Genomic DNA, 11983 nt, shown 5'->3' with positions numbered 1-11983 from the left:
TTTCAAGGGCCTTTCCATTTGTGGCACTCAATGCATGATGTCTGGCACCGAACATGTAGTGCAACATTTTTTAAAAGGCTACATGGAGTCACTGCTGCAGAAGTAAACTTGTTGAATATGACATATCTGATGGTTAGCTACATGTCTTTCTTCATGTTTATTTCTCTCGGTGAAGTATACTAATTGTAAGTGATTCAATCAGTCAGGAGGAAATATGCAATTGGAAGAGTCATTTCTTGTAGTCAAGGTACTGAATTTTTCACGGAACCTTGTACTCAAAATCAGGTCCCACCGAGATTTGAACTCGGATCGCTGGATTCAGAGTCCAGAGTGCTAACCATTACACCATGGAACCCCTATGAGACCACATTATGCTGCATTCACTAACAAGTGAAATGGGTGGGAAATGTCAGTGTTTACAGTGGTTTGAAAGACAGTCCAGACATTGAGGAACACAATATGGATAAATATGTACATTACATCGTACAACTAGAGTTGTGCCATAAATGATGCTATTATGTTGATATTTGTTTTTTGCTTCTAATTGATCAAATTTCACACAGTAGAGGTGACAGTCAAACCAGCAGAAGAGTTCTAATGCAGAGGAAGATCTGTGCAACGTCAGTGCCCCAACGAATGTCTGAAAAATGTCAAACTGTTTTCTGTATATAATGTTTGGAAACTGAAATTCATTTGGAAATTACTTTTTAAGTTATGGAAAAAAAAAAATGTGATTCAGACCTAAACCTTAGTGACATTATATTTGCTTGCATTCATGAGGTTCTATGCAAGTAAAACTGTGTTTAGGTACTATTCATGCTCCACCCTTTGGACTTAAAATGTAACTTGGAAGTCATTTCGACTGGCTGCAACGAATAAGACTAAAAGAGACATAGCCCATACCATCATGCACAATGATGTTTTATTGGAAATTCACAGCAAAAGCAGGATGAGACAGACTCAAGAGTAGCTGCAACAACCTGGTTATCAAACCAACTGACAGACAGCCAGTTCACACACGAAACAGCCAAGTAACAGCATGGTACATGGCAGGGTAACCTTGTAGTATAACCGTAGTTCTCAGGTCATTATCTGCCTCCTTTCCATTTAACACGAGTATCTCTAAGAACACAGGGAGTTTGGCCAAGTGAACATGTTTGAGTTTAGGTTTTTACTTGAGGTCTATTGCTATTTCACTTGCAAACTGAAGGGGATACTGCTCGTCCTTACTTCCTTTGCATGCTGCTGCCATGTATCGGTGGTTAGAGGCAGATAGAGGCGTCAGTTAAACCACACAACTGGGTTTTATCGCCATGTCATTTTAGCCATTAGTGTTGTAACATTGCACACACGGAGAGACCAACGGAGGACAGTTGACACAATATAAAAAGCTTTAACCTTTCACTGAATTTGTTTCCACCTCAGTTGATTCATTTTCTTATGTCACTTCTTAACCCGGCCTGAACTGAAAATCAGTGAAGCCTATGCTTGTTTGAGACACAGGGACAAAGATGTCTCTCGAAGGGAATTTTTTGGTAAGTCCTAAATATGGAAAGCATGCAGAAAACACAGCAAAATAAAAAACTTGACTGAAACTAGAATTACATTTGGGAAGATTCTGCCAAGTCACAATTCAAACTCTTAGTGAGGCGAAAGAAATGTAGTTTAGCTCAATGCTCGAGGTTTAAAAGAACTGGCAATTGTTACACTTTCTTAACAATAGTCTTCAGGCGTGTAGAGCAGAACACATGGTGCACCCTCTTACAACCTGACCATAATCTGTAATTATGCCTACTGTTTGATTCAGACGTGCATTAAGAGAGTTCTCCACTGACTTAACATTGCACTCTGTAACTAACATTGCTGGACTCACAATGGACAGTAAAAAAAAACAATCAGAATTGATGCAGCAGAGCCAGAAATATTGTGTTTTTTATTCCATGAACTCTTCTTCCTTGCCAACACCTGGCATCTACAGTACCCACAATGCAACTTGACCACAGTTCAGTTGGAGATGCTCGTGTGTTCTGCTAGTAGTGGCTGATACGACCTCAGGCATCTAGCCTACAACAGAGATGAGTCGTCAGATGCTGAGAGCACTTCTAACTCCACACACTCAATTTTACTTCATTTTCAAACTTGTAGTCTTCAGACCCAACCAACACTGACTCAAGTGACATCACTTGAGTCAGAGTTTATCAGATTTCACACAGCTCCCTCGGGAGCCACAAAAGGCTTTGTGTAACCTTTTAAAAATATGCTGTCATACTCTCCAACACATGGAAGCAGACTTTAATGTATAAAATAAGTTCCCCTTCAATCATAAACACAACAAAACAATAGTACCCACATAATATCCATATCACCTTCATGACATTAAAATCGCTATTGCAGCATCACCCTTGCATATTAACCATTACCATAGAAACAAGTACAGAGCTCATGACGAGTGCTGTGGCAAACACCATCATCCTACAATGTTGTCTTGATCAAAGGCACCCAACTCATATAAAGTGACAGCTCAGGCTTTGAGACGGACAGCTGCCTTCTGTTGCTTCTTTGAGTCGAGCTGTCCCCTTTTTAACGTCATCACCTCACCATCCAGATCAGGCCTTTAACCTGCTAACAGCAGTCTGTGGCAGAACAGGTACAAACATTTAACTCATCACCTTTGCACACATCTACACAATGTTATCAATTAATCAAAGGCTACTGAGACAAACTGAACATAAAACAGGTCACTTGTAAGAGTATCTGCTTCAAGACACTGACACGAGCTCACATTTTGCTGAGGAAACATCCCACCTCTGATCAGTGTCTGTTGTTGAACACACAATACAAATATTGGCTGGAGAACAGTCAATGAAGCAGTTTGAACAGACTGGCACAGCAGACAGCAGAGAAAGACCTTCACCAGTCTGCAGAAAAAGAGTTTGAGTTCCAAAAGTTAATGAAAATACAAAATCATGCAAGTACACGTGTACTTAAACAAAGTGCTCAGTCCAGTCTCTGACAAAATGGGACTGGTACCGACGTGTCATTTTTGCATGAATGAATTTCAATGTCGCACAGTACAATATTCAGTAGCAGAAAAGGATCTGGGAGGAGGAAATGTACCTGTCCAGCTCAGGTAAGTTTCATTCCAGACTTGTTCCACAGTCCTCAACATGGTATTTCTCATGCTCTAGTTTTTTTAAACTTTCAGTTCTTGGTGATTGAAACAAATGCTTTTCTTCTGTAATGCTCCTTAGGCAGACTGATGACTTTTAAAGTCATGGATGAGACTGTACACATTAGATGGGACTTGTTTTTGTACACAATCCAGTCTTAAGTCAGGTTCCACACGACCCTTTAGCTGATCCTCTGCTCTGAACTCTTAATGCAACAGCCCAACCAATACAGTTTGTACCAGAGGGGGGGTGAAGTGTGGAGAAAAGACTGAATTTGCTTAATGACTTCAATTCAGTCCAACTTTTATTTACAGGATTGTTGAGGAAGATAAAGACCACAAACGACAACTCAGACCTGAGCTCATCAGGGTTAAGGTTCACTGAACACTGCCATCATCCTCCATCCCTGGCCAGCTGTGCAGCAACCCTTCAACTAGTAAACACACCTTGCAGTCATCATATTGTGCTTTTTTTGTGTATAACCTCTTATAATAGGAGTGTAAGAGAAACATCAATCACAGCATGTTCACACCCATAACTGAGAATATGTCTAACCAGCCCAAAATCTGTTTCAGACAAGAGACGATAGAAAAAATAGCAACTTTTCCTTCAACTTCCCAAGTTTCCTTTTGATCATTTCATCTTAATTTCACTGTGACTGGTTTCAACATAGTTTACCAAATTAGTAACTTTGTAAAAGACTGTTCCCTCCTGGGCCTTGCCAAGACTTAGGAAATAATGTAGTCTACAAATAAATGTGCTGGGTTTTTTTTTCTTTTCAGTTTTGACTAATTTAGACAATTTTTGCAGTTCACCTTTAGTAGTTCTCTCTCTAGGACTCACATGAAATCTGTGGTGGTTACTCTCCTAAAATCATTAATTGAGGAGTTCTTTTTTAAATTTTATTGTTAGTGACCCTTTATTGGAGCTGACACTCCACAGTGAGAATATTCTCTGTCAGTCCAAAGCTCAAATGCTCCATCTCTGACACCTCAGAGAACGGCTTTGAAGCAACACATCAGTTTAAGACCGATAGAAGTGAATTGTTGTGGTATAATGGTGCTGGTGACCAGAAGGTTTCAGTCAGTAAAGGTCAGCAGGTCCATATTACACTGATTGTTTAGGCCACTGAGGCTCATTGTTTCCAGTTCCAAACAGTGATGGGTTGCCGTTTCACTTACTGAGCTGAGCTGATGTTGACTTTGACTGTGCCTGTCTGGAATACATCGCGTTCATTACTATTGTGTTTTCTCTGGAATATCATGTGATGAAGACGGGATTTAATATGATGAAAAGACTTTGAAGTCAGTCGCTCCATAGGTTTTGTTGTCATGTTCAGCATTGTGCTCCTCAGTTCAGTATTTCACATTAGTTATTCTGTTGTCCTCTGAAGATGAAGGGCTGTCCCCAGTCTTCACTCTGAGCATGTGTTTGTGTGTAAAAGCATGATGTACCGTTTCCCCTGGCTGCATGTATGTATGCATGTCCCACAGTGTGTGTTCAGAGCCACTGTATCAGCCGTTGTAGTTTCCATTGGCAACCATGTTGGTTCCACAGTAACTCTCTCTGTCACCGGATTGGCAGATGTGTGGTGTACCACGATGATGAAATTGTGCAGGTCTGGTTACACTGGCAACCGACTATAAGTTACAGAAAAGGGCCGCCACATGTTGCCCTTCCTACAACCCGGACAAACATCAATGGCTCTGTGTTTGTGTCTCTCAGTGCTTGTCAGGGTCCCAGTTTGGTAGTTTCTCCAGTATAGCCTTATGGTCCACACCAACACTGGCCACCAGTCCTCCTTTGTTGACTGGCGTTCCACTGTAGTCGATGTCCTCTCCCTTCAGGGTTGTCATTTGGCCTCCTACAATCATTGTGATGACATGTCATTGGTACAGTGCACCCATTAAAGATTTATTACAGATATGATAACGATACATTCCTTAGAAAATAAAAACAGGGCCTTGTATTTAATCTCTTTTGGAGTATAACTGATATCCTGCTGCATTTTAGCATATCTGTTTATGTGTGCATGATGTGAGGAGCAAGATATCTTATTTTTCTAGGAACCATCAACACTGCACAAGCATTTAGAAGAATGCGTTAAGATATAAAGGCCTAGACAAACTTTCTCTCAATTAGCGTCTTACTACGAGGAGGGTTTCCTCCACAAACACACTATTTTCTTTAAAAAGTCATAACAGTTTTGTGTATTTCCTGAGGATCTGTCTCAGGGAGTTTGAAGTTGTCTGTGCTCGGAGTTGGAAAAACATGGCGGCACGTACTGCCATGCACTTATCAGGGTCTACCAACATTTGAATGAGACTGATAATGGTTGTGAGGATGTTTGCTTATGTCCACTGTCAGTTAAGTCTGATTAAATCAAACCTACACCGTCTTGATGAAGCAGATTACAGACTTGGAATGTTTAACTCTCAATAAACAACACCAAAGAATCTTCTAACTTAAAGTTTGATTGTTGCTTATTTAGTCATGAATATATAGAAAAATAATTCAGATTGAAACCAACATATCAGGAGCTTCAAAGGATTATGAATTTAGTCCAAAAAGGGCTTTTGTTAATTGTTTAATCAACAGCACAATCTGAATAGAACTTGAAACTGAAAAGGAAACCAAACACTGGAATAGAATAGTTGTTACATTACCCAGTGCATTCAGCAGTGCTGCACCAGCGCAGATGTCCCATTTCTTAATGAAGGTGATGTGGATGTAAACATCTGCTTGGTCGACGGAATCTGCTGAACCTGAAGGCATCTCCAGAAGTGACAGGACCTTGTACCCTGAGAGAGAGAGAACGAGACCTCGGTCAATATGATCTGTTTCTTCTTTATCACACTAGTGCTATGATACGCTGATATCTAGTCATACACATTTGGCCTGTATTATTATATTGTCATCAAGGGCTGGCTGCTGTCTTTACAGCTTTACACAAGCTCAGCAGATTTCCCCCCTCGTCACTGGCATTACTGGATGTAAATGGAATGCGGTCTTTGTTAATGTTTTCATCGATGGATGGATAGAACATTTTAGATGACAAATAATAGATCACAAATGGTTAAAATGGTTAAAACACCCTCAAAACACACAAAAGGTCAACTTAAAAAAAGAGATGTACCAGATTTCACAGCTGTGTGCCCCACTTCAAACTCAGACTCAAGTGTACGGATGTATCTATGTAAGGTCTTATCTCACACTTCAGCACCTCTAAACCTCTGCCTTTTGAGACCGAATAAAGAAAGAGAAGGAAACTGTGTCTTGATAGAAGGAGACTAACTGGCCTGCTGTGGAAGACTGTATGAGAGGTACCAATTATGAATGTGTCCTGCTTCATCTGCACATTCTATACTTGAATACGGAAAATACAGACATGAAAGAATTCTCCACTCACCTGCTCCACCTGCTTCCATGACCACTGTGCTATTTCCAAAAGCACTATGAACATAACCTTTCACTTGTCCAGAGTGGGAACGTGATACAATCACCTTTGGATGGCTGCCACTGTAGGACGACCGAGGACGCATATTTGAGCCCTGACCTACAAACCCCCAGGCTGAGGGAGAGACCAATGGGAGACAGAGAGACAAAGGGAGGTTAGAATTTAAATGCATAATATGCATTATTATTCTGTCAACCAACATTTCAACTATGAAATCTATAGAAAGCACATTTCACTGTTTCTTCCCCTGAATGCCTGTGGCAGGACCTGTGATCCTTTATGCCAATATATGTCAAAAAGGTTTTATTTTATATGCCACAGTCAAGAGTCTAAGCATGTGGAGGTATCTTGTTTAACACACACAAGGAAAATTGTGGAGACACATTCACTAACCAGTGAACCCAGTGAACGGCTGGTGTATGACCCCAATGACTGGTTTACCATCTACAGCCACACACACCATCGTGGTCACGTACTTCACCAGACTCTCTGTGGGGAGAGAAAGATCGGCAGATACCGAAGGAGGGCAGAAGAAAGATGGACCGAGATGAAGAAAGAGGTTACAGGATATGTGTGGGAGCAGGGGAAATAAAAGATGAATAGAGGAGAGCAGTGGAGAGATCACAGGATACTGAGGTGAGTCAATATTATACAAGAGTCTGAAAGAACGCATTTCATTCCTGGTCCAACTGGGTATTAAATAGGTACACATGAACCAGGAAACTGTCCCACACCCTTGGACAACCACCAGTGAGGTTCTTCGAGACAGTGGATCCCAACCCCAGGACCACAGACCAGTACCAGGCCACGGAACTTATGCTACTGGCCCACATGAGAACACTACATGATTAGGCAAAAAAGAAGAGTAACAATTACACAGCTTTATAGGCTAGCATAGACTGTTTGTGTTATTATTACTTTAAACTACAATAGGTCTTGTACAAACAAGGTAATCAGTCTGTTATTGAGTTTGTTAATATGCGTGTGCTGTGTTCTTCACACCAAATGTTTGACCTTTATTTTGGATGACTTTTAAACTTGTCTAGTGAAACGAATGATGTAGTGAAGCGTTTCATTTTTTAATTATCGTAGGAGACTGATGTGTCTACACTCGCGTTCCCAGTGAGGTGAAAGACCTGAACATCTGAGAAAGTGCTAAAATCTCTTCCAACAAAAGTGCCCGTCACGGCTCACATGTGGTAAGAACTGGGACTGATGCAGCGGCAGACCAAATCGTTATTTTATACACGTGATGTCGTCTAACAAAATCTACATGAATACAGATGAATGACAACAGCTGAGCTGTGTGAAAGACTATAATGACAATCGAAATGTTAGAGACTCTTTACCCCAGACTGCTGATTGACAGCCAGTTCAGCGTCCCTTCAGTCCCCTCCTGCTCTCTGTGACCACTTACACTGTGCTTCACTACAGCTGGATTCACAGTTTATTAGCACTCATTTCCATATTTTTCTGTTTCTGTTGCCAGACAACGGAACAAGTGTGAAATAGTGATTTAATCCAGGCTTATAAATACTGCATGTTAACCAGCATGCTGCTGTGCCCGGAGCCAAAATCATTATTTTATGATTGCGAAGCCAACAACAGCTCTGTTGTGCATTCAGCTATATTGACATTTAGAATGAGTGATCACAGAAGAGTTTTGAGGCAACAGAAAGTCTTTCTTAACTCTACTCAGCCCCCAACCCTCACTGGGCAGCTCATATCATCGTTTTGCAAAACCTCTGTTTACCCCGTACACACTGAAACACAGAGCCTGTTTTTATACATCATATTAATAAACACAGTAGAATTTATACACTCGGATCACTGTTTAGAAAAAGCTCTGTTTAGAGTCTAGATGGCGAAACAGACAAAAAGAGAAAGATGTTTACAGATTTCCCTGGCTTGATGTGGACGTCCTGTCAGTGGCTGACAGAGCAAACAGGAACTGTATTTGGCAGCTTCGGGCTGTATGAGATTAGCTGGATGAATGCTAAGAGGGCGTTGCTGCACAGCACCATGAAAACATACCTTATTCAAACAAGTGCAGCCACCAAACCTCATATATCCATTTAAGCTTTTTAAACATAACACTTGTGTGCACTACACTGTGAGTGAGTCCCGTGAGCTTCAACTGTAAAGACAAATCAACGCCCAGTTTTTCACAGCTCCTTAAAGAGGAGCAGCTCAAGATGTACGAGAGGTGAACATTATTGTCCAATATGTCGTCTAAAATGACTTCACTTCAGAAATATGCACACCTGTATATTCCTGCGTGGCATCTAGAGGATCGATCCACACAGTGATGCTCTCTGTAGGAACCTCCCTGCCCCCCTCGATCTTATCCTGTATGTCAGCTGGAATGTCCCGACTCCAGGTTGCCTTGTCCACCATGTTGTCATGTTCCTCGCTGTTCACCTGAAAGCAAACACATACATACAGAATTAGAAGTCCTGTGCATTAGGCTCATTTCAAGCTTCAGAACTGTATGTGAAGGCATCCCATACATCTGCTTTCCGGTCTTTCCAGTCTGACTGAGATATAATTAAAGCAAGTGAAGGAATGATGAGGGCAGCTTTCATAAAGGTCTGCCTCTGACAAGCTTTTGTTCTGTGGCTTCTAGCTTTGTTGCTAGTTCATGAGAGATTATAATTTGTGATTGAACTGTCTTAGTTAAGTGAAACTAAACAGAACTGAGTTCCTTCATCTACCAAACAAGTACTGGTATTCATCACTGAGTTTCCCCAGTAAACGATTACTGACTGAACGAAGCAAGAACACAGCAACAACGATGCACTGTGCAGAATAAAAGACACTGTGCTCACCGTGATCTCAGGAAAGGTGTTTTTTAGGAGGTTAAACATCTTTCTATGAGACTGCAGGTCACCCATAGTCAGAGGCTCGCTGGCTCCCTCCCTCGTCTTGCCCTTTGACTTCTCGTTTAGGCCATTTTCATCACGCACCGTCTTCACCTGGGGAGCAGAAAAACAACTCACATCCCACACACTGATATGGTTTAAGAGTCCAAGCTGCACCCACATGTACACCTGTGGTTTCTTTAGCATGGCATAGCTTGGGGAAAGTTCACTTTTTGTGGACTGCACAACACAGCAGTGGTTAATAACTCTACAAATTCAGCCTTCTTTACAGGTGTGCCACATTTAAATTTAAGGAAGTTAACATGTTCGAGTGATTCAACTATTTCTTAAGCAGAAAGCAGGTTCAAAGAAAGGCTGCTAGACTATACTCAGGGCACTAAAACAAAACTATGTGCATGGCTAGAAGGGGCAAGTGACACAATGTCTTTCATGTCTTTGGGTGAATTGATTCTTCTTTAAAAACATCACCTAATCATCCCATAATGAAGTGATAAAACATGTGATATAGGAAACTCATTCTGAGTCTGGTCTGGAAATTTTAATAATATCAGTATATTCTAAACATTAGGTGAGAAACAGCTTGAAAAATATACAGTTTACTTTTCCAAAACAAAGCCTGTGACTCTGCTGAAGGTGAGCAGCTCAAAAAGAACAACCACTTCCTGTCTGCTCTAATGACAGTGGGTAAAAAAATATTTGAAAAAGACCTGCAAAGACAGATTTCACACAACTGTAAAGATCGCATGACTCAGCAAGCTATTACAAGCTATTAATGGTGAATTACTTGATAATGCTTCTTAGTTCAGTGTCTGTACTATGAAAGCCTACGAGACACTTGTTCATTAAGCTGTGAAAAAAACAGTGTTTTTACCTCTTTGCCACCCAGTACTGCAGCCTCCACTGAGACAGCCAGCAGGTCCCTCAGATCCACTTTTCTTCTCTGTCTGCAGAGACGAAGGGACAGAACAAGAACGCGTTTGCCTCAAAACAGCACTGACACCAAACCTGATGAAACCACATCAGCCTCTTCAGCTTTGGGGAGGCGAATGAGGAAGCAGGTTTTGGACACTGCCCTTAGTATTTTTGAAATGAAGCTGAAATTGTGTGCTCATACTAATTATCTTACAAACAAACCACTGTTATGTCACACACTTACAAAGATTCAGTGTTTACCCACAGACCACTGAAAGCCAGTGAATGGTAACGCTTTAGGGACGGCATTATATATATATTTCATAATATATATATAATGTATAAAGCTGTACAAGACCTAAATATAATTGATAAAGTTTGGACATTCAGTGGCAGCTTTATGTGCTTTACAGCCTTCAATATTCAATGCAACAGACATTTGTCAGCCTGTGCTTAAAGTTCCAAACCCAGCCTGAGTGAGCAGCAGCGTGACTCACCACACATTCAATAAATAATAGAACTAACTTGGGCGACGGTGAGGCACAAACCTCAAGCATAATGACAGCAGACAACACTGGCTGAGGAATATTAGACTTCAATCAAAAGATCAGCCAGATGTCCATCCAAATGCGTACAGTGGTATGACCTCACCTACACCTTTAACCTGCAGTATAATGACAGATAACCTGCTGGAATATCAGCTTGTTGTTACCCTTACATCATTCACGCCAGAGAGTGGACAATCTAACTTTCTTTCAGGACATCAAACTTATTGTTATCTTCAGAAACACTGAGACAAGCAGCAGATGGTGGTCTGGTGTCAAGCCCTGCAGCTGCACATACAGTACAGTGAGATAATGTGACGGTATAACAAGTATGGTAATGAGAGAAGAGTCTGACCTGAACGCAGCGAAGCGGCTGGAGAAGACCCCTGCATACAGGTGGTAGATGACACCGACTCCAAGCAGGCAGAACACCGCCACACCGAGCGGGGACAGCCGGATACCCATCGGGGCCATTGGCGCAGAAAAACAGCCTCTAAGGTTTTTGCTGGAATCCAAAATCCAAACCCAAAGCAAGAGCAGTGAAGTGCTCGCAGTGTAACAGACTGGAGGGACGTGAGCTAGCGTTAGCTGACGTGGCTGTCACCGCCACCCAAGTTCCGACAGAGCGGCTAACTGGCTGCTTCGCACCTGGCGCTTAGTTTTCGGATAAATTCGTCGACTGTCATGTAGCAAAGAGCTGAACGGCGGATAAACTGCAGCTGTCAAAGCACCAACACTCCGGCTAATGTCGACGATTTGGCAAGACGTTTAGCATCGTGCGTCGTCTGTCTGACGAAATCTACCGAACAGCCGACTGTCGTTTGCTTGCAGCGACATTCCGCTGGTCGGACAGCTCGACTGTGCTCCTTTTTCTCGCTGTTAACTCGCCGAAGCAAGCCAAGAGTTCACTGGTGTCGAAGGCAAAACGGAACAATCACATCTCTGTTCAGTCATTTTACCTCCCTAACGTTACGTACACAGCACGGAGGTCAAGGGCCACTTCTCTTCCGGGTTAAC

General features: G+C 41.8%; 1 protein-coding gene and 1 non-coding gene across 2 annotated transcripts; both read right to left on the bottom strand.

Moving 5' to 3' along the window:
- Positions 1–283: 283 nt before the first annotated feature.
- On the bottom strand, positions 284–355 carry trnaq-cug (transfer RNA glutamine (anticodon CUG)). The gene has a single exon. It is a non-coding gene; the product is annotated as a tRNA-Gln (tRNA).
- Positions 356–900: 545 nt separating this feature from the next.
- Positions 901–11972, bottom strand: bpnt2 (3'(2'), 5'-bisphosphate nucleotidase 2). Its single transcript, XM_076745001.1, has 8 exons — positions 11322–11972; positions 10381–10453; positions 9456–9602; positions 8892–9048; positions 7021–7116; positions 6580–6741; positions 5837–5971; positions 901–5034 (listed from the first exon to the last, which is right to left on the bottom strand). Exons 1-8 carry the CDS (start codon positions 11438–11440, stop codon positions 4892–4894), a joined length of 1032 nt encoding a protein of 343 aa, XP_076601116.1. The 5' UTR covers positions 11441–11972; the 3' UTR covers positions 901–4891.
- Between the last annotated feature and the right edge of the window lie 11 nt (positions 11973–11983).

Source organism: Chaetodon auriga, chromosome 12, assembly GCF_051107435.1.
Source record: "Chaetodon auriga isolate fChaAug3 chromosome 12, fChaAug3.hap1, whole genome shotgun sequence".
NCBI lineage: Eukaryota > Metazoa > Chordata > Actinopteri > Chaetodontiformes > Chaetodontidae > Chaetodon > Chaetodon auriga.
Note: the sequence above shows the minus strand (reverse complement) of the source record. Positions and strands in the feature narration are given on the sequence as shown.